Below are 18204 nucleotides of genomic sequence, written 5' to 3'. Positions count from 1 at the left end.
CAGGGCCTCCTGCCACAACAGGGGAACTCAGATTTAGTGCATCTGGCATTATGTGTATACAGGAGAACTGAACCTGGGGTTTCCGGCTTTGCCTCTAAGCGCCTTTAACTGATGAGCCATTTCTCCAGCCCTAACTTCCTCCTTTATTTATTTATTAATTGTAATATTTCCAATGCTGTCTTTGTGTGTGTATGTGTATGTGTATTAGTAGTATATTATGTAAAGTGTATTCGTGTGTGTGTAGTGGCCCACATGTTTGTGGAGGCCACAGTATGGCTTGAGGTGCCCTTCTGTTTTTCTTACCCACCAACTTCCTCGAAAAAGGCCTCTCCCTCAACCTAGAACTGCTCTTTTGATGTCAGCAAGCCTGAGTAATTCACTTGTCTCTTCCTCAAAGGCTGGAGTTGTAGATGTATGTTGAAATGTCCATCATTTTCCATGGATTCTAGGAGTTGAACTAAGGAGGGCTCAGGTCCTCTGAGATTAGCATTTTGTGGAGGATGCTTGCAAGTGTGTCCAGTCAGGATATTTTAGGTGTTTTCCCTTGTTGTGTCTCGGTGTGATTTTGATATAAGAGCATGTGACCCTTGTAGAATGATTTTGGATCCACTCTACCCAACATAGTTTGGAATCAATTAGTAATAAATATTAGTTCTTCTTTGAATATTTAGTAAAATTTATCAGTGATCCCATCTTATAAGTTTCTCCTCGATGTGGGGAGTTTTGGTAGAGAATTTTTTTCTTTACACAAGTCTATCTAGGTTTTCATTTCTTCAGATTCAACCTTTGTAAGGCATATATGTTCTAAACTGCTTCATGTCATCAAAGTTATCAAGTTTATTGTCCTGGAGTTGATAATAACCCCCAGTGATCCTTGGTGTCTCATTTCTGTGGTGTCACTTGCAATGGTTCTCTTTCATCGTTTATTTTCTGTCACATGTTTTGTGGTTTTTTTCTTATCATTAGGATAGCTACTTATTATCTAGTTTGCTCATCTTTTTGAAGAACCATGTCTTGTTACACAGGTGTTTTTCATATTTAGTGTCTATTTTATTTAGTATTTCGGTCCTCTTCCAACTTAAGGTTTATTTTGTTTTTATGTTTCTAGCATATTGAAGTTGTGTGTTTTAGAACTTTCTGACTTTATAATGTAGCTAGACCCTGTGATTTGGAAGAGTGGCTCCCAGGAAGTCAGTGTGGAGAGGTACTCTGTGTGCCAAGGAGCTGTCACCCACTTATCAGGACACCCTGGGTTCATTACCAGACACTGAGAACTCAGGTGCACTAATGACAAGTTAAAAAGTCAACTGTTTGCTCAAATTTCTTTTTGGAGAATACGATCATCACTTGGCAGATGGTGTTCCCATGAAGTTATTTGTCTGGACTCTGGCCCAGAGTGCCGGGAAGGAGGTGTGCACATTCACACTGGGGATGTTTTCTCCACTCAGTGATTGAGGAGAAAGACCTTATTAGGATTTGCATGGGTAGGACCAGTGATCACCACTAGGTACAAATAGCCCTGGGCCCCATGAGCCACTCAGACTTCTCTGGTGAAGTCCAAACTGCTCCATCATTCTCTAGTGTGGAAAGGTCAGAGCTTGCAGACCACCATGAAGAGGTTCCTGGCTCTCCTCCTGGCCACTCTGGCTCTTTGCTGCTATGAAGGTGAGTGTCACTAGTGATCAGCCCAGCAACAGCTGCCTAGTAGGATGTAGAAATCAGGAAAAAAATAGTATTCTAAAATTATCTGAGCTTTTGAAAGCACTCCCTTAAACCATAAGGTCATTTAAAGGCTTTCCACACATTCACTCAAAAAAATTATTACAAGCAAATTTCAGAATTTGTTTTTCACTTTTTTCAGGGTTTTTGTTGGTTTATGATTTTTAAATATTATTAACTTATTTATTTGAGAAAGAAAGTAAGTAAAAGAGGGGCATAAAGAGAAATTGAATTGCCATTCCAGGTCCTCTAGCCACTGCAGATTAATTTCTGATGCACATACAACCTTGTGTGTCTGATTTACATGGTTATTGGGGAATTGAACTGGTTCCTCATGTGTTGCAGGCAAGTGACTTAACTACAAAGCCATTCCTCCAGCCCAGTTTTGGATTTTTTTTTTTTTTGTATCGAAGAAGATGACAAGAAGACTCCAAATTCATAAGGGTTGATATTCACTGGAAATTTGAATTGTCAAAATTCACAAATAGGCTTTGAGAATAAGAAGTCCTATATTTTCTGTTATTTTACTGGCAACCCTGACAGTAATGGTGAAAGAAATAGTATACTCATTTCCACTGTGATTTACGTGTTTCAAGATATCTCTAGTTGTCCATCAGCAATACCTTCACAAGGTAACCAAACATTTCTGTGCATCCAGTGCCCTCAAGAATGAGCCAGGCTTCACTGACACGTATTCCTCCTTTACCTTATGTATGTCTTCTTGTCTCCCAAGGTAGCCTCTCACCCTATCATCTACCTTGTTTCCCCATAGTTGATCTTTCATTCTGAAGGCTCATATCAAATCTTATTTAGACACCTGCTGATTAGAGTCATTTTCAAATCCTGGGTAAAGCCTGTTTTCTACACCCTAAGCTACTTGGGAGACTGATGCAGGAGGAACTTGAGTGTGATGCCAGGTTTGAGAACACTGTCAAATTAGTCCTCACAAAAGCCTTTCAAAGGCTGGAGAGATGGCTTAGCAGTTAAGGTGTTTGCCTGCAAGGCCAAAGGATCTCGGTTCAATTTTCCAGGGCCCACATAAGTTAGATGCACAAGGAGGCACAAGCATCTGGAGTTCATTTGCAGTGGCTGGAGACCCTGGTGCACCCATCCTCCCTCTCTCTGTCTCTGTCTCTCTCTCTCAAATAAATAAATAAATAAAACATATATATATTAAAAAAAAAAAGCCTTTCAAGGTGGAATGTGCACCCAGACTAGAAAGGGTGGTTACTTTAGTTCTATGCAAACTTTCAGAAGAGATCCAAGATAGGATTCACTTACTTCATGTCACCCTCTCTGTGAGTCTGGACATATAATTTTTCTGAATTAATTTCAAAATATTGTCTTTGTATGTGTTAGTCATCAAATTGTTTTCTGCAAATTGACCTTAACTTTTGTGATCTCTAGCAAAATCTAAATTTACCATTCATTTCAATAAGATATATAAGACTGTAAGATTCCAATATCTAGTTGAAACTTAAAATTAACAATTGTAGCAATGGGAAGTTAATCAGCCAGGAAATCTTTGGAATAATGGGTATGGCTTCAAATACAAAAATGTTTTATCTTGCATGTTGATATTTGATTGCTTCAGCAAGATTCTTATTCTCACCAAGGTCCTACAATATGAACCTCCTGAGTAGTAAGGTGTTTAAAGACACACTGTGTTTAAAGATGTGGCCCACCATGCCTGGCTATACCATACAAAGATGCAATGAAGGAAACTCTACTTCTACTTCTTGCTGGGTGATCCTCAGGAAGAAACAACCTGGAAGGTCTACTGATGACATGAGCATAATCATAGGAGAGGAGTCTAATCTTCTGGGGCTCACCTGAGGTTTTTAGTCTCAAGTTAAAGAGATGGGGAGTAAGGAGACAACTTCCCTTTACTAAGTTGTCTCTACTCACTTCTTGCAGCTAATGCTGGAGTAGTATGTCCTCCAGTTGCTTTTGAAAGCTTCATCTTCCTGGGAGGAACGAAGGCACAGTTGGCTGCCGAACTTGCCAAATACGGTGCTCCTCCTGAAGCAGTTGCAGCAAAAATGGAAGTGAAGAAATGTGTAGATAAAATAGACATTGTAAAAGAAGAACTAATTAAAAAAACTCTGGTAATTTCTTTTCTCCTTTATACAGCTACAAAGCCATGAATGGTCTGGCCTTACACTCCATGAGAATCGAGGGGTATGCAGAGGCACTGCACTCACTGATCTTCAGTTGAGTTTGAACCCAGAGGATGCTGCCACTGTTAGTGTTGATTTGAACTCAGCTTCAGACAGCTCTGGGGAGATCCTCCCTCTGAGTTTCTATCTGATGCCACATTCCTCATGGCATCTGGACAAAGGCCTTGTTGCTCTGCTTAAAAGCTTAAAGCTTTGGGGAGGTTGACTTCAACACACTCAGTGGACGAAAGAGATGAGTGTTAGGTGTATGAAGATCGGACATGGGGAGGGATTAACCCGGAGACAGACTTTGTCAGAGCTCAGCACTGGCAGATGGGTTTCTCTGCTACCACTCTTGCCTCTTCTCAGAAGGCTAGGTACCTCTTATAACTAGCTTTGGCCATGATTATGTTTTATTTATTATTTATTTAACAGAAAAAGGGAGGATGGGCTATTCAGGGTCTCTAGCCACTGCAAACGAGCTCCAGACACGTGCACCCCCTTGTACATCTGGCTAATGTGGATCCTGGGGAATTGAACCAGGGTCCTTTGGCTTTGCAAGGAAACACCTGAACTGCAAAGCCATCCCTCCAGCCCCATGACTATGTTTTCACCTGTCTGTGGTCTCAAATTGATATTCTCAATGTCAAGGAATGTAAAAGACACAAATTTGAGACCATTAGACAAAGTTATTTATGAAAGCTTTATCCCACTCATAGAACCCTCCTGATTCCCCAGAAGCCTTAGTCATACTATTGATCCAACTCAAGTTTGAAGTAGGTTTCACTAGTGTGCATTGTTTGATATAAATACATCAGAACAATGCAGTGTTTGCTCAAACACATTGTGTGTTTGCCTCTTGTCTTCCAAAGTGCCTCTCCTTTGACAAATTCCATGGGCCTTTTGGTTGTGTTCACCCTTCTTCTCCCTTCAGAAGATACATGAGTAACTTCATATTTTTTCTTGTTTTTTCATTTTCAGGGACGTATTTTATTTGTGTGTACCCTGGAGGTGTAAAACATTTCTTCTGGCTTCCACTACTTCTTCCAAATATACTCATCTTCCCTGCTAATTGTAAAGGTTTCAACATTGTACTTTAAATAAATTACTTGCCTTGCATCTTGCCACTTGCCTATTAATAGCCTGCAATCTTGGAACTGAAATGCAACATTTGCAACAATAAATTCCAGAGGCAATATCCAGTGCCCAATTAAAGCCCAAGACTCAGACAACAAAACACAGGTATTTAGTAAGAATCTTCCTGTACAGCCTTGCAAATTTCCTATTTCTGTAATCATGGATGAAAATTAGAGAATGGTGAAAAAAGCCTCTCCCATCACCACTGTGCTAGGTCAAGGCTAATCATTTTCCACTGGACAATATGGCAGACGTTGCCTAAGCACTCCTACTGAACACCTTGCCCATTCAGTTGATGTTTGTACCCTAGGAACACGTCCATATTCTGAAAACGCAGCTCTGGTGCTGTCATTAGCTTCCCTGATATTGACCTGAAATATTCTCCATCCCTTCTGAAATGTAGTGTCACTTCTCCATTCAGGGACTACATTATTCAAACTGCATCACAACTAAAACTGTATACTACTTAGCATTAATAAGTTAATTCTTGTGCTTCTGAAGATATTGATGTTTTCTTCTAAGTGAAGCAGCCAAATGGCCCAGAGCTATGGATACAAGGCCAGCCAAATGGCTTCTGACACTGAATATACATAATCTTGCTTACATGTAGATGCTAACATCTTGCTAAAGTCTTGCTGCCAAACGGCTCCCGACAATTCTCCCTTTTTTATTTTTTATGAACCAGGCCCTTCTGGGCCTTTGTGCAGAAAGACTGTGCCTGTCTTAGGTTGTCCTCTATGATATTTAGGCCTTAACCATCATTGGTACATGAATTCCATCATTCATGCCCTGTCTTAGGTTGAGCTAACTCAAGAGACTCTTACCCGTCTTTGACTACCAGCCTCTGCAGGGGCTTTAAGATAATGTCTCAGGAAGCTGGGGTCAGGTCCATAGCTGTATCCCATGTATTTCTGCTTGGATATCTATAATGGATCTCAAAAGGCTTCTTACAGTATTGGGGTGAGGGAGACAAGAGAGAAAAAGGACTAAAGAATCTCTTCAGGATTCATCAGATTTGGAATAGGTCGACATCTCCTGGATGTGATGGATGTTTGATCTAAAAACAGTATAAAAGGCACTTAAAATTCATTATTATGAAGGTACAGTGTTCTCATAAGTAATAAATGAAAATTAATGCACATAGAAAAGTATTAAATAACCAACAACACAAACACAAGAAATTAGTTGTGTAAAATTGCCCTTAAAAGTTGCATATTAGCAGAAAAGTATTTTTTAAGTTAACAGGAATGTTAGAAGTTAAAGTCATTGCATTCCATAAATAGATTTGCAAATTGAAATGGGCTATTGAGAAATATAATTGCAAAAACTACAAGAATATTTCCCAGCATGTATCATTTGAGATATCAAATATCCATAGAAATCCTCTCTCTCCTCACAGTTGTCATATATTGATCATGTGGAGAACATAACCATAAGAAAGTCTATCTGGGCAAGAGATATTTCTTAGTAGTTAAGGTACTTGCCTGCAAAGCAAAAGGACCTAGATGTGATTCCCTAGTTCCCATATAATCCCAATGCAAAAGTGTGCATGTGTCTGAAATTTGTGTGCAGTGGCTAAGGAGCCTAGCCCACAACTTCTCTCCAACTCTCTCTTTGCCTCTTTCTTTCAAATATATAACTAAATAAATATTATTTTAAAAAGTGATCTTCCACAAAGAAACACTGTCTTTCAAGAACAGGAAACAAAACCTACTTGAGACTTTCAGGCACAATAGCAGATCAGAGGCTTCTTAAATTTGTGTAGAGCCAGAATAAGAACACATATTCTCTATCTCAAAGACAGAAAGAGAAGTATGTCAGAAATTTACAACAAGGGTTACAGAGTATCTCATAAGTATACAAAAAAGATGGCTGCATGTTCACATCATCGTATTTGCATAGCTCTTTCACTGTGGGGTAATCTAGACAGCCCTGGTAAAGAGTTGACTAGGCCTACATTCAAGACCTTCCCTCTCCCCTCACTAACCTCAAAAATAGCTATGGGTTGGGGTAAGACAGTAATTCCCCTAGTGGACAGGTCAGCAGGTGATAGGAGTCCCATTCTGTCAATCTCTATGATTCAGAAGGCAAGTGTTCAGTCCCATCTTCAGGAAAAACCTACTGTTTGGAACTTAACCACAGTGGGGGCCTGAGGTTGTAGGAAGGTACAGGAGATGGGAATGGTTTTGAATGTGACACAACCTTGGAGTGAGAGACAGCCATGGGATGCATTTGTAGAGAGGGGAGGACCAGACTCTGATTAGCTGAGAAGTACAGACCACAGAAGCTCAGTTCTGGTAGTGAAGTGCTTATGGAAATGTAGGCTTATACTATTGGGATCAGACCTCATCATCTGAGAACAACCCTTAATTCGAAAGCTCAGAGCCTAGAGTATTGCACTCACTTCTGGGCCCACCTACCTGCCATCCCAGTGCTGTGGAGTCTAGCAGTTGAGTGAACCTCTAGTGGCCTCTTCGACACTCACAGCTGTATCCTTCCAGTGGGGGTGATTAATATTTAGAGTTTGAGATTTTTTTTTTTTTTTTTTGAGGTAGGATGTGTAGATCATGCTGACCTGGAATGTACTGTACCACCAGGCTGGCCTTGAATTCACAGTGATCCTCCAAGTTCAAGCTTCTGAGTGCTGGAAATAGAAGTATATACAACCACATTTGAAAGCATTTTTAGTTGCAACCAGAAAATCAGGCAGACAAACAGTATAGGTGCAGGATTTTGAGGTTCAGGAGGGTTCCCTCAAACTATTTGAACCCCATATTTTCAGTTCTGTCCTATCTTTAATAAAGAGATAATAATAACTCAAGGAGAATAAATTATGAATTATTAAGTATATTGAGAGGGAAATGACAAATTGTAAGGTTTAGGGAGATTAGTGTTTAATAGAAACTGAAGCTTTTAAGGAGAGGTTAGAGTAAAGCTGCAAACACATGAAAGGGAAGAGGAACTGAGTCTTTTAAAGGAGGATTAGAGTAGAGCCACAAATGGGTGGAAGGTAGAATCTGGGAGCTTGAGTGTGGAGACGTACAAGGAACCTGCATTGCATTTGGCATGTGATTTCCCATGGAGGGAAGTTAAGAGGGCAAAAGGTGATGCTCAGGTAAACACAATAGAACAGATATCTATTCAGAGACCAAGAGATTTGGAGGATAAATGAGTAATGAAAAGAACTATAAGCATGGTTACTCAGAGTTTGGAATAATTACACAGGCAGCAGGCCTAGAGTCACACAAAGAACCCACATGGTAGAGCTAGAATGTAAGGAAAATATGCACCTAGTAGATTTAGAGACCAGAAGAAAATAATACATTTAATTAACTGAGAAGTTACCCCAAACTATAAAGAAGAGGCCAGTAGAAAAATTATCCAGACCAAGAAACAATATCACATCCCATCCACCCAGCCAGGCTGCATGAGAAGGAAAGCCACTCATGTGTATCAAGGCAGAGATGAAATGGAATCCAGAGATAGCAAACAGGAAGAAGGCTGCTGCCTTTATAGTATAGAAAATGTATTCTTTCATGAGACAATGGTACCCAAGGGAAAAACCTGGTTGCTTTGTAGTTTGGAGGGTGGACCCCAGGGCCACCCACACGAACCATCTCTCTGGATGGCATGCTGGACTGTGGACAAGAGGGGGCACTGTAGAGAAGTCCCCATCAGACATGAGTTCCTGCCAAAGGTTCCATTTTGTGCCAGGGTGAGGTGGTATGTGGGGTGTCAGGAAACACCAACTTTTAGACAGTGATCAACATCATATTATAATATGAACAGGTTGTGGAAAAATCAAAAAGATAAAGTAATCACAAAATTCAAATGCAACTGCAGAACATCAGATTTCCAAAACTATCCTCAGCAAAAAAAAAAAAAAAAAAAAAAACATCTCTGGAGGCATCACCATACCAGATTTCAAATAATAATACAAGACCCTAGTAATAAAAACAGCATGGTATTGGCATAAAAACTAGTATATAGATCAATGAAACAGAAGTCCCAGCCCTTAATTCAAGCAACTAGAATTACCCAAAACTTGACAAATGAGACAAAAATGTAACCTGCAAAAGCCAGCATTTTCAACAAATGGTGCGGGAGAAATTGGATAACTACAAGGAGAAAACTAAAACTAGGGGCTGAAGAGATTGCTTAGTGGTTACGGTGCTCATCTGCAAAGCCTAAGGACCTAGGTTCAACTCCCCAGAACCCATGTAAGCCAGATACACATATTAATGCATGCATCTGGAGTTTGTTTGCAGTGGCTAGAGACCCTGGTATACCCATCACTTCTCTCTCTCTCTCAGAAATAAAACTAATATTTTTGTTTTATTTTATTTGGTTTTCAAGGTAGGGTCTCACTCTAGCTCTCAGGCTGATATGGAATTCACTATGTAGTCTCAGGATAGCCTCAAACTCACAGTGATCCTCCTACCTCTGCCTCCTGAGTGCTGGCATTAAAGACATGTGCCATCAAGCCCAGCTTAAAATATTTTTTAAAGAGAAATGAAACTAGACTCACTCCATTCACCATGCAGTAAATCAATTCCAAATGGGATGTAGACTTGAAACTCGTTATCAAGTGGAATAAAAAATAGGGAGAACACTCCATGATATATGAGTGGGGGAGACTTTCTGAACAAGACCACAATAGCCCAGGAAATTAAATAATCTCTGAACTAGTTGTATCTCATGAAACTACAAAGCTATTATACAGACAGACATAAGCAGAGCCAACACACTACCCACAGAATGGGAGAAAGGTTTTGCAAGCTATGCTTCTGACAGAAGCCTAATATCTTAAATCTACCAAGAACTCAAAGAATTAAGCAATGAAAAATTAAATAATTCACCAAAAATGGGCTGAGAACTGAATGCAGAATTGTCAAAGGAAGGAATATAAATGACCAGTACTCACTTAAAGAAATGTTCAACATTTCTTAGCTATATGGTAAATGGAAATTAAAACAACCATGAGATTTCACCGGACTCCAGTGAACTTGGTAATCATTAAAAAATCAAATGACAAGAAATGTGGGTGAAGAGAAAGAGGAACCTCATTCACTGCTGGTGGAAGGGCAAACATGTACATCCCCTCTGGGTATCATTATGGAGAGCCCTGAAAAAGATGACAATTGATTTACCATTTGACCCAGCTATTCCTTTCCTGAGCATTTACCCTAAAGACTCCTCTCTTTATTTCAAAGATACTTGCTCCCCCATGTTTATAGCTGCTTTATTCACAATAACTAAGACTTGGAATCAACCCAGATGCCCACGGACTGATGAATGGATAACGATGATGTTGTACATGTACAAAATTAAATTCTACTCAACAGTAAGGAAAAATGAAATAATGAAATTTGCAGGAAGATGCATGAACTTGTTAAATATAACCCTGTGGGGGCCCACCATGTAAAGTAGTTAAACTGCACATGTTTTTTTCTCATAGGTAGCTCCCAAAATGGACTGGCAGATGAGGAGGACAAAAGGCAGCAAGCATTTGGACTGTGGGCTTATAACTAGAATGAGACCAGGAAAAAGAGAAAACAGGGAGGAAGGAGATGAGGGGATAAAAGGAAAACTCTTACAGGGAAAAAATACTGGAGGTGAAGGGCAGGAGACTGGGTTAGGGACACAAAAGTACATTAACTACTACCCTCCAGGATAACAAAATGCAAGATATAACCCCCAATGAAGGGAAATGAATGGATCTAACAGATATGCCCAGCTGAAGGTTGAGAAAGATTAATCCTAAAACCATATGCTCTGGCTTGTGAATCTCAGGGCCAGAGATGAGCTACCCACTACAGTGGGCATTTGTCACTGGAGATCCAGGAGTTCCCCAAAACAATGTAGGTCATTGCCAAGCCCTTGATTACTCAACAGAGCTACAACATAAGTCCCTGTTGCTGAAGACACCACAGGTTATAATCTTAGCATCCCAAGAGACTTCATGGCAACTGCGTGAAAGCCAGTCTTCTCCTGATAAATCCTCTTGGCTCCAGAAAGTGCTGTAGGAGGTACTATGTGACAATAGTCACAAACATTGCAAATAAGCAGGAAACCTTGCAAAGTGCACAACCCACCAGATGGACAAGAAGTGCACACCTGTGCACTAGTGGCACACAGCCTGTGGAGACAACCAACTGCCCTCTGATTACTTAGTAGGAGAAAGTTCACAGATTAGGAACCAAGTCAGAACCCCACTCACAGGAAATGCACAACTCCAGAGAGCAGCTCCCATTGTTCTCTGGACAAGTTCAGTGAGTATCCTCACTAAAATGTCTCTCAAAGTTATATGCATATCTCCATAAATCAAAGCTGCTCTCACCCTTGGTTGTAGAATCTGTTTTATCTAACAGATAGCAGAGAAAACTGGGAAGATCCAAGATCCACAAGTTCAACAAGAAAAGATGGCTGACTGATCACCATGGGATCTACCACCTCTACCACATTTACCTGGGTCCAGGAGAAACTGAAGAGGAATCAGCAACATGAAGATTGCTCCCTATGCTAGCCAGACAGCCCTGTTCAGGGAAATAGCCACAATCATAGTGGTGAGTGGAAAAAACACATTGTAACATAAATACAGAGTCTACAGAGAACTCAACACGAAAAGCAAATTGCTACCCCTCCTCTTGTGATGGTACTGGTAGAGGGGCCACGAAGACTGTGAGAGCTACAAAAAGGGTAGAAATGTCTTCAGGCAAAGCTTCCCCCCACAGAGAAGGAAAAGGGCCTAATTACTCCATTGTACACACATAGAATCATACTGAGCATAGCATTCTGTGAAATGGACAACGGGTGTGAAGGAATACAAGAGTAAGAATAATATATTTTTTTTAATTTTCTGAGAAAAAGGAAACTTTATCATCTCAAAGTTTTAATAAAATAGATATTCACTGGCCATGAAATAACTACACACTGCTTTGTAAGTTTGTTTATCTATTTTTCACCATATCGCATATTGGTCATATTCCCTTTGGATATGCTGTTATTTTCCTCTTCCATTCCTTTTATCAATGAGGGCCCTCCTCCATAAAGTTATTGATATTTTCAGTGGGGTCATGCATGCACCAGTCAATCTCTATGGAAGGGACAATGCTTCAGGATACAACTTGCAAACATGTGTCTCTTACAATGTTTCCACCCTCTCTTCTTCAATGTCCTCTGAGCCCTGAAGGGTGTGTTACTAATTTTACTTAAAGTTGTGCTCCCAGAAACTTCTGATATTCTGATTGGGTGAGTGTTTAGTTTCCTCACTGTCTACCACAAGTTCCCTGGAGGAGGTGCTCAGGCACGTTATGAGAACAGCATTCATAGTTAATTTACCACTTTCTATGTAATGTTTACTGTGTCCTGACAAATGTGATATAGATGAAGCCTCTCATCAAGGCAGTCTGCTTTCTTTTACTGTCATACTGACGGTTCTTGGGTCTCCCTGTCATTTGCTGGCATCTGTAGAAAGTAGATTCAATAATCAAGAGTAAGAGCAGCATGGCTCAAAGGGAATGAGCCTAAACATTTAGAAGACTTTCTGATGGTATACTCTATCCTTTTAACTACAAAACACTGGAACTTCACTCTAGGGTTCATGATTTTCCAGGTCATAAACTTCAGACTTGATTCTTAGTAGCAGATATATATTCCCTCCTAGTGAGAGGGTCTTCTGTCCAGTGAGTGAGGTCATTACTACCATAACCTGTGTGTGTCTATTGGACAGGTAAGTACATCATCCAGGTTGATTTGACTTAAAGCATGCATGATCCACAGCTTATTCATGCTGCTTGACCTTTATATTCTAGCAGCTCACATAGTCCTTTTCAGCCCTATGAGAACTAGTCAGCAGGAGATGGATTCCATCTAAGCTCTAGCATGAACCATAGCCTGTAGGGTCTTCAGCAATATCGTCTTAGCATTTAGATCTAATGGGTACCCAAGGGCTTTGGCAATGGTCTGCATTGTTTGGGGGCCTTATGGGCCACCCTTAAGAAGAGCTCACTGAGGGGAGTAACCTAGTTGTGACACTCGAATTTACCAGCAATGTCTATGTCTTTAGAAAGATTTTTTTCCTCCCTGTACAGGGTATTCTGCCCAAACACCACCACCAACCCTGTTTTGAGAGTTAGATTCTTTATTTAGACAATTAAGAGGAACAATTTTTCTTTTTTTTTTTCTCAGATATAAAAACATTTTTATTTTCTAGAAAATGGAGTCTAGGAAGGTTGAAAAGCAATACCAGAGGGCACAGGTGTAGAACGGGGTGTATGTAGTCATTCAAAGCACTCAAGTAAGAATATGGCAATAAAAATATCCCAAAAGCACCTCTTAGGTCTTCAAAATAAAAGGTCGTTCCTAAGTAAATTGTGCTTTGAAGTATTTATTAGGGAACAAACAGTTATCATTTAAAAATCTTGAAATCTTTTTCCTTGGTGAATTACATTTATACAGTTTGGCTCTGACCAAACTCCTTTAAACGTGGATAAAGGTATTACATGCATCCACCGTTAAAACAGATAACATGTTGCAAATTAATTCTGGTATAAGTTACTCCAACAATGCTTAGAAAATAAAAATATTGAGGTGGCTTTGGACTAAGATTAATAGTCAGCTCCTCTGCTAACAACTTCTTTACAACTTGGATGCAATAGGGTGGTATGTTCAAATTGAGCTTATATGATCCTTTAATATCACATAGTGGTGGCTATGGATCTACAAAGCCCAAGTCAGATTCTTCAGAGCCATTAGGAATTGACTTTCCCCCAAATGATCCAGCCATCTGCAGCAGATGGCAAAGGTTCCAAAGTTTTCATTGATGACAGTTAATAAGTGTTTTGCCCTTGGAAGTCTTATTGGCACATGTCCAACATCAAAATTTTTCATATAATGTAAGCACTCCATATCATCATAAACAACGCCTTTTCTGTACTTCCAAAGGTCTCAATAGCATACACTTCATCCTCCATTCTTGTTGCCTTGCCTCCTTTCACAATGGGCATGGTTTTTCCAGCATATATTCTGTATTTTCCAATTGAATGCCCATTAAGATTAGGGATTGGTTTCATGTGATATGCCTTCCTATCTATTTCTGCTTCACACACTTCCAAAATTTTTGGATGGCCTCACCAACATCACAGAGATGACTATCAATCCCAGCATACTTTATTACAGTATTAGTGGCATCTTTTACAGCTTCTAATAATGTATCATATTTGGGATTAAGAAGAAGCTTTGTCCTCCATCTACAGGGTATTTCTCCTGAAATTATACCCCCGCCCCAACAGCTTAAGGGTTAGATCTTTTCATTAGCCAGCCAAGAGGAAGAGTTATAAGGTACTGATTCATACCATCATTAGTTTTGTGTATTTTCATCCTCACAGTATCCCTTAACTGAGTAGAATAGTATAGATGATAGATAGATAACTGAAAATATATAGATAAATACATAGCTAGATGATAGATAGATTATAGATAGATAGATAGATAGATAGATAGATAGGTAGAAGACAGAGATATAGATAGATTACAAAGAAATACTACCAAATTTCTTTTATGAAGCCAGCATTACTGTGATATGAAAACTAAAGACACCACAAAAAAGTAATTTAGGAGCTGATAAGAGGGCTTAATAGTTATGGCTCTTGCTTGAGAAGCATAAGAACCCAGGCTAAATTCCCCAGTACCAGGCTGGAGAGATGGCTTAGCAGTTAACTGCTTGCCTGTGAAGCCTAAGAACACCAGTTAGTGGCTCAATTCCCTAGGACCCACGTTAGCCAGATGCACAAGGGTGAGCACGGGTCTGGAGTTCGTTTGCAGTGTCTGGAGGCCCTGGTGTGCCTATTGTCTCTCTCTCTCTCTCTCTCCCCTTCTCTTTCTGTCTGTCACTCTCTAATAAATAAGTAAAAATAAACAAAACAATTTAAATTACCCTTGTAAAGCCAGATACACAAGGTGGTACATACATATATAATTTGTTTCTTGTGGTTTTAGGTCGTGGAACACTGATATTCCCTCTCTCTCTCTCTCTCTCTCTCTCTCCCCCCCTCTCTTTCCAACAAATAAAAAATATATTTAAATAATATTTACAGACCAATCTCCCTCATGAACATGAATGCAAAAATTCTCAACAAATAACTGGCAAACATTATACAAAAATATATCAGAAAAATCATTCATCTGACCAGGTAGGTTTTACCCCAGAGATGCAGGGATCGTCCCACACATGGGAATCGTAGAATGTAACACACCATGTAAACGGTCTGAAGGACAAAAATCACATGATCATCTCCAAAGGTGAAGAAAATGAATTTGAGAAAATGCAGCATTCCTTCCTGATAAAAGTCCTAATGAAATTGGGAATAGAAAGAACATGTCTCAACATAATAAAAGGCATTTATGACAAACATATAAGCAACATATAAACAACTGGGGAAGAGTTTGAAGCATTTCCATTCAAGTCAGGACTAAGACAAAGGTGGTCACTGTCCCCATTACTTTTTAATATAATACTGGAAATTTTAGCTATAACAATACGACAAGAGAAGCAAATAAAAGGGATATAAATGAGAAAGGAAGGGGTTGAATCACCATTATTCACAGATTATATGATTCTATGCATAAGAGACCTTAAACAGACTACCAGAAAACTGTTAGAACTGATAGACACTTTTAGCAATGTAGCAAGATACAAAATTTACACACATAAATCAATAGCCGCCTATATACCAACAACGAACATACTGAGATTGAAATCAGAATAAACCTTGTGAAAAACGGGAAGGATATCAAGAATGAAATCTTCAAAACACTCAAGAGAAGTGTGAGGGAGGAGAAAACATTCAAGAAATAAAATTCAGAAGACACTAGGAAATGGAAAGCATCCTATATTCTTGGGTTGGAAGAACATATCTCAACATAATAAAAGGTATTTGTGACAAACATAGGCAATGTATTGGTAACTGGACAAAAGCTTGAAGCATTTCCATTAAAACCAGGAATAAGACAAGGGTTTCACTGTCCCCACTATTATTTAATATAATACAGGAAATTTTAGTTAGCCTTCCTATATACCAACCACAAAACATGCTGAGGATGAAGTCAGGGCAATACCCCCATTCACAATTGCTTCAAAGAACTGGAAGAATATCAAGAATTAAAACTTTAGAACACTCAAGAGAAGTGTGGGAGACACTCAAGAGATAAAATGCAGAAGACAGTAAGCAATGGAAAGATATCCTATATTCTTAGGTTGGAAGAATTAAGACTGGGAAAATGCCAATCGAACAAAAAGCAAATCAACACATTTAATGCAATCCTCATCAAAAATCCATCTGCATTGTTCACCAAAATAGGAGAAAACAATCCTAAACTTAACATGGGAACACACTGAAAATGGAAGAGCAAAACAATTCGAAGCAACAAAACTAAAGCTGACAGTATCACCATACCTGATTTTAAGCTATAGTACAGACCATAGTACCAAAACCAGCATGGTGATGACACAAAAAGAGACATGTAAATTAGTGGAAAAGAATAGAGGACCCAGATGTAAACCTAGGCAGCTACAGCCATCTGATCTGCAACAAAAATATTCATTAGAGAAAAAAATAACTTCTTTAACAAATGGTGCTGGAAAACTGTATATCTGAATGCAGAAGGATGAAAATATATCCTTATCTCTCTCTACACAAAAGAATGAAGTCCAAATGTATCAAGGATCTTAATATAAGACTTGAAACTCTGAAAGTGCTTGATGAAAAAGTAGGGGAAACACTTCAACAAATTGGCATAGGCAATGACTTTCTGAATATAAGCCCAGTTGCTCAGAAAGTAAAACCACTAATTTGGACCTCAGGAAATTAAAAAGCTTTTTTTTTTTTTTTTTTTTTTTTTTTTTTTTGTGGTGGCACATACCTTTAATCCCAGCACTTGGGAGGCAGAGGCAGGAGGGTCGCTGTGTGTGGGGGGTGGCGGGGTTCTGAGACTACACAGTAAATTCCAGGTCAGCCTGGGCTAGAGTGAGACCCTGTCTCAAAAAACAAAACAAACAAACAAACAAAAACATAGATCACGAAAACAGAAATCTTAAGTTAATCACAGACATGAAAGAGTTAACCACTTCTCTAAGCCTTCTTTTTCCACTCTTGACAGTAATAGAACCTCTAGCATGGGTTTTTTGTAGAGATTGAATTTAAGACACGTATGCAAATCTCTTAGTACAATGTCTGGCATAAAGCAGGCAGTTGACAAATGATAGCAAGTTTTGTTTTGTTTTGTTTTCGAGGTAGGGTTTCACACTAGTCTAGGCTGATCTGGAGTTCGCTATGTAGTCTCAGGGTGGCCTCGAACTCACAGCGATCCTCCTAACTCTGCCTCCCAAGTGCTGGGATTAAAGGTGTGTGCCGCCACGCCTGGCTCTTTTTTTTTTTTTTAATTTTTATTAACATTTTCCATGATTATAAAATATATCCCATGGTAATTCCCTCCCTCCCCACCCCCACACTTTCCCATTTGAAATTCCATTCTCCATCATATTACCTCCCCATTAAATCATTGTAATTACATATATACAATATCAACCTATTAAGTATCCTCCCAAAAAAAAGCTTTTTTTTTTTTTTGTTTACAGCAAATGACACTTCAAATAGAGCAGAGAGGCAATCTTCACAATAGGAAAAGATCTTTGCTAGATATATGTCTGATGGAGGATTAATATCCAGGATATACAAAGAACTCAAAATCTAATAAATAAATAATTGAACAACCCAATCAAAAATGGGCTATGGAGCTGACCAGAGAGTCTTCAAAAGAAGAAATATAGATGTCCTATGCTCATCTGTAAAATGTTGAACATCATTAGCCATTAGTAAAATGCAAATGAAAACTACTTTGAGATTCCATTTCCTATTAGAATGGGTAACATCAAGAAGAAAATGGACAAAGGGGAAAGTGTGGGGGTGGGGAGGGAGGGAATTACCATGGGATATTTTTTATAATCACGGAAAATGTTAATAAAAATTTAAAAAATTTTTAAAAAAAGAAGAAGAAAATGGACTTCTGGATAAGATGGCAGCATAGGAGCCATCCCAAACCAGCCTAGGGGGGATTTAGGCAAAACTCCAGGAAAATACAGTCTTCTTCTGAAACGTGAAGCATAGGTTATTCTTAGACACAGCGGAGA

General features: G+C 39.2%; 1 protein-coding gene across 1 annotated transcript; it reads left to right on the top strand.

The window, feature by feature from the left end:
• The first annotated feature begins 1610 nt into the window (after positions 1 to 1610).
• On the top strand, positions 1611 to 11449 carry LOC101612644 (secretoglobin family 1D member 1-like). The gene is made up of 3 exons (XM_012952390.2): positions 1611 to 1665; positions 3637 to 3827; positions 11387 to 11449. The coding sequence occupies exons 1-3, from the start codon at positions 1611 to 1613 to the stop codon at positions 11447 to 11449; spliced, it is 309 nt and encodes a 102-aa protein (XP_012807844.2).
• Positions 11450 to 18204: the final 6755 nt, after the last annotated feature.

The sequence above is a fragment of the Jaculus jaculus genome, chromosome 1, assembly GCF_020740685.1.
Source record: "Jaculus jaculus isolate mJacJac1 chromosome 1, mJacJac1.mat.Y.cur, whole genome shotgun sequence".
In the NCBI taxonomy this organism is placed as follows: domain Eukaryota; kingdom Metazoa; phylum Chordata; class Mammalia; order Rodentia; family Dipodidae; genus Jaculus; species Jaculus jaculus.
Note: the sequence above shows the minus strand (reverse complement) of the source record. Positions and strands in the feature narration are given on the sequence as shown.

Excerpts from the sequence above, each read along its gene's own strand:
- LOC101612644 (XM_012952390.2), top strand. The coding sequence starts at position 1,611 with ATGAAGAGGTTCCTGGCTCTCCTCCTGGCCACTCTGGCTCTTTGCTGC. Across the intron at positions 1,666-3,636 it reads GGCTCTTTGCTGCTATGAAG|CTAATGCTGGAGTAGTATGT; the intron begins GTGAGTGTCACT and ends CACTTCTTGCAG. Across the intron at positions 3,828-11,386 it reads AACTAATTAAAAAAACTCTG|ATAGCAGAGAAAACTGGGAA; the intron begins GTAATTTCTTTT and ends TTTATCTAACAG.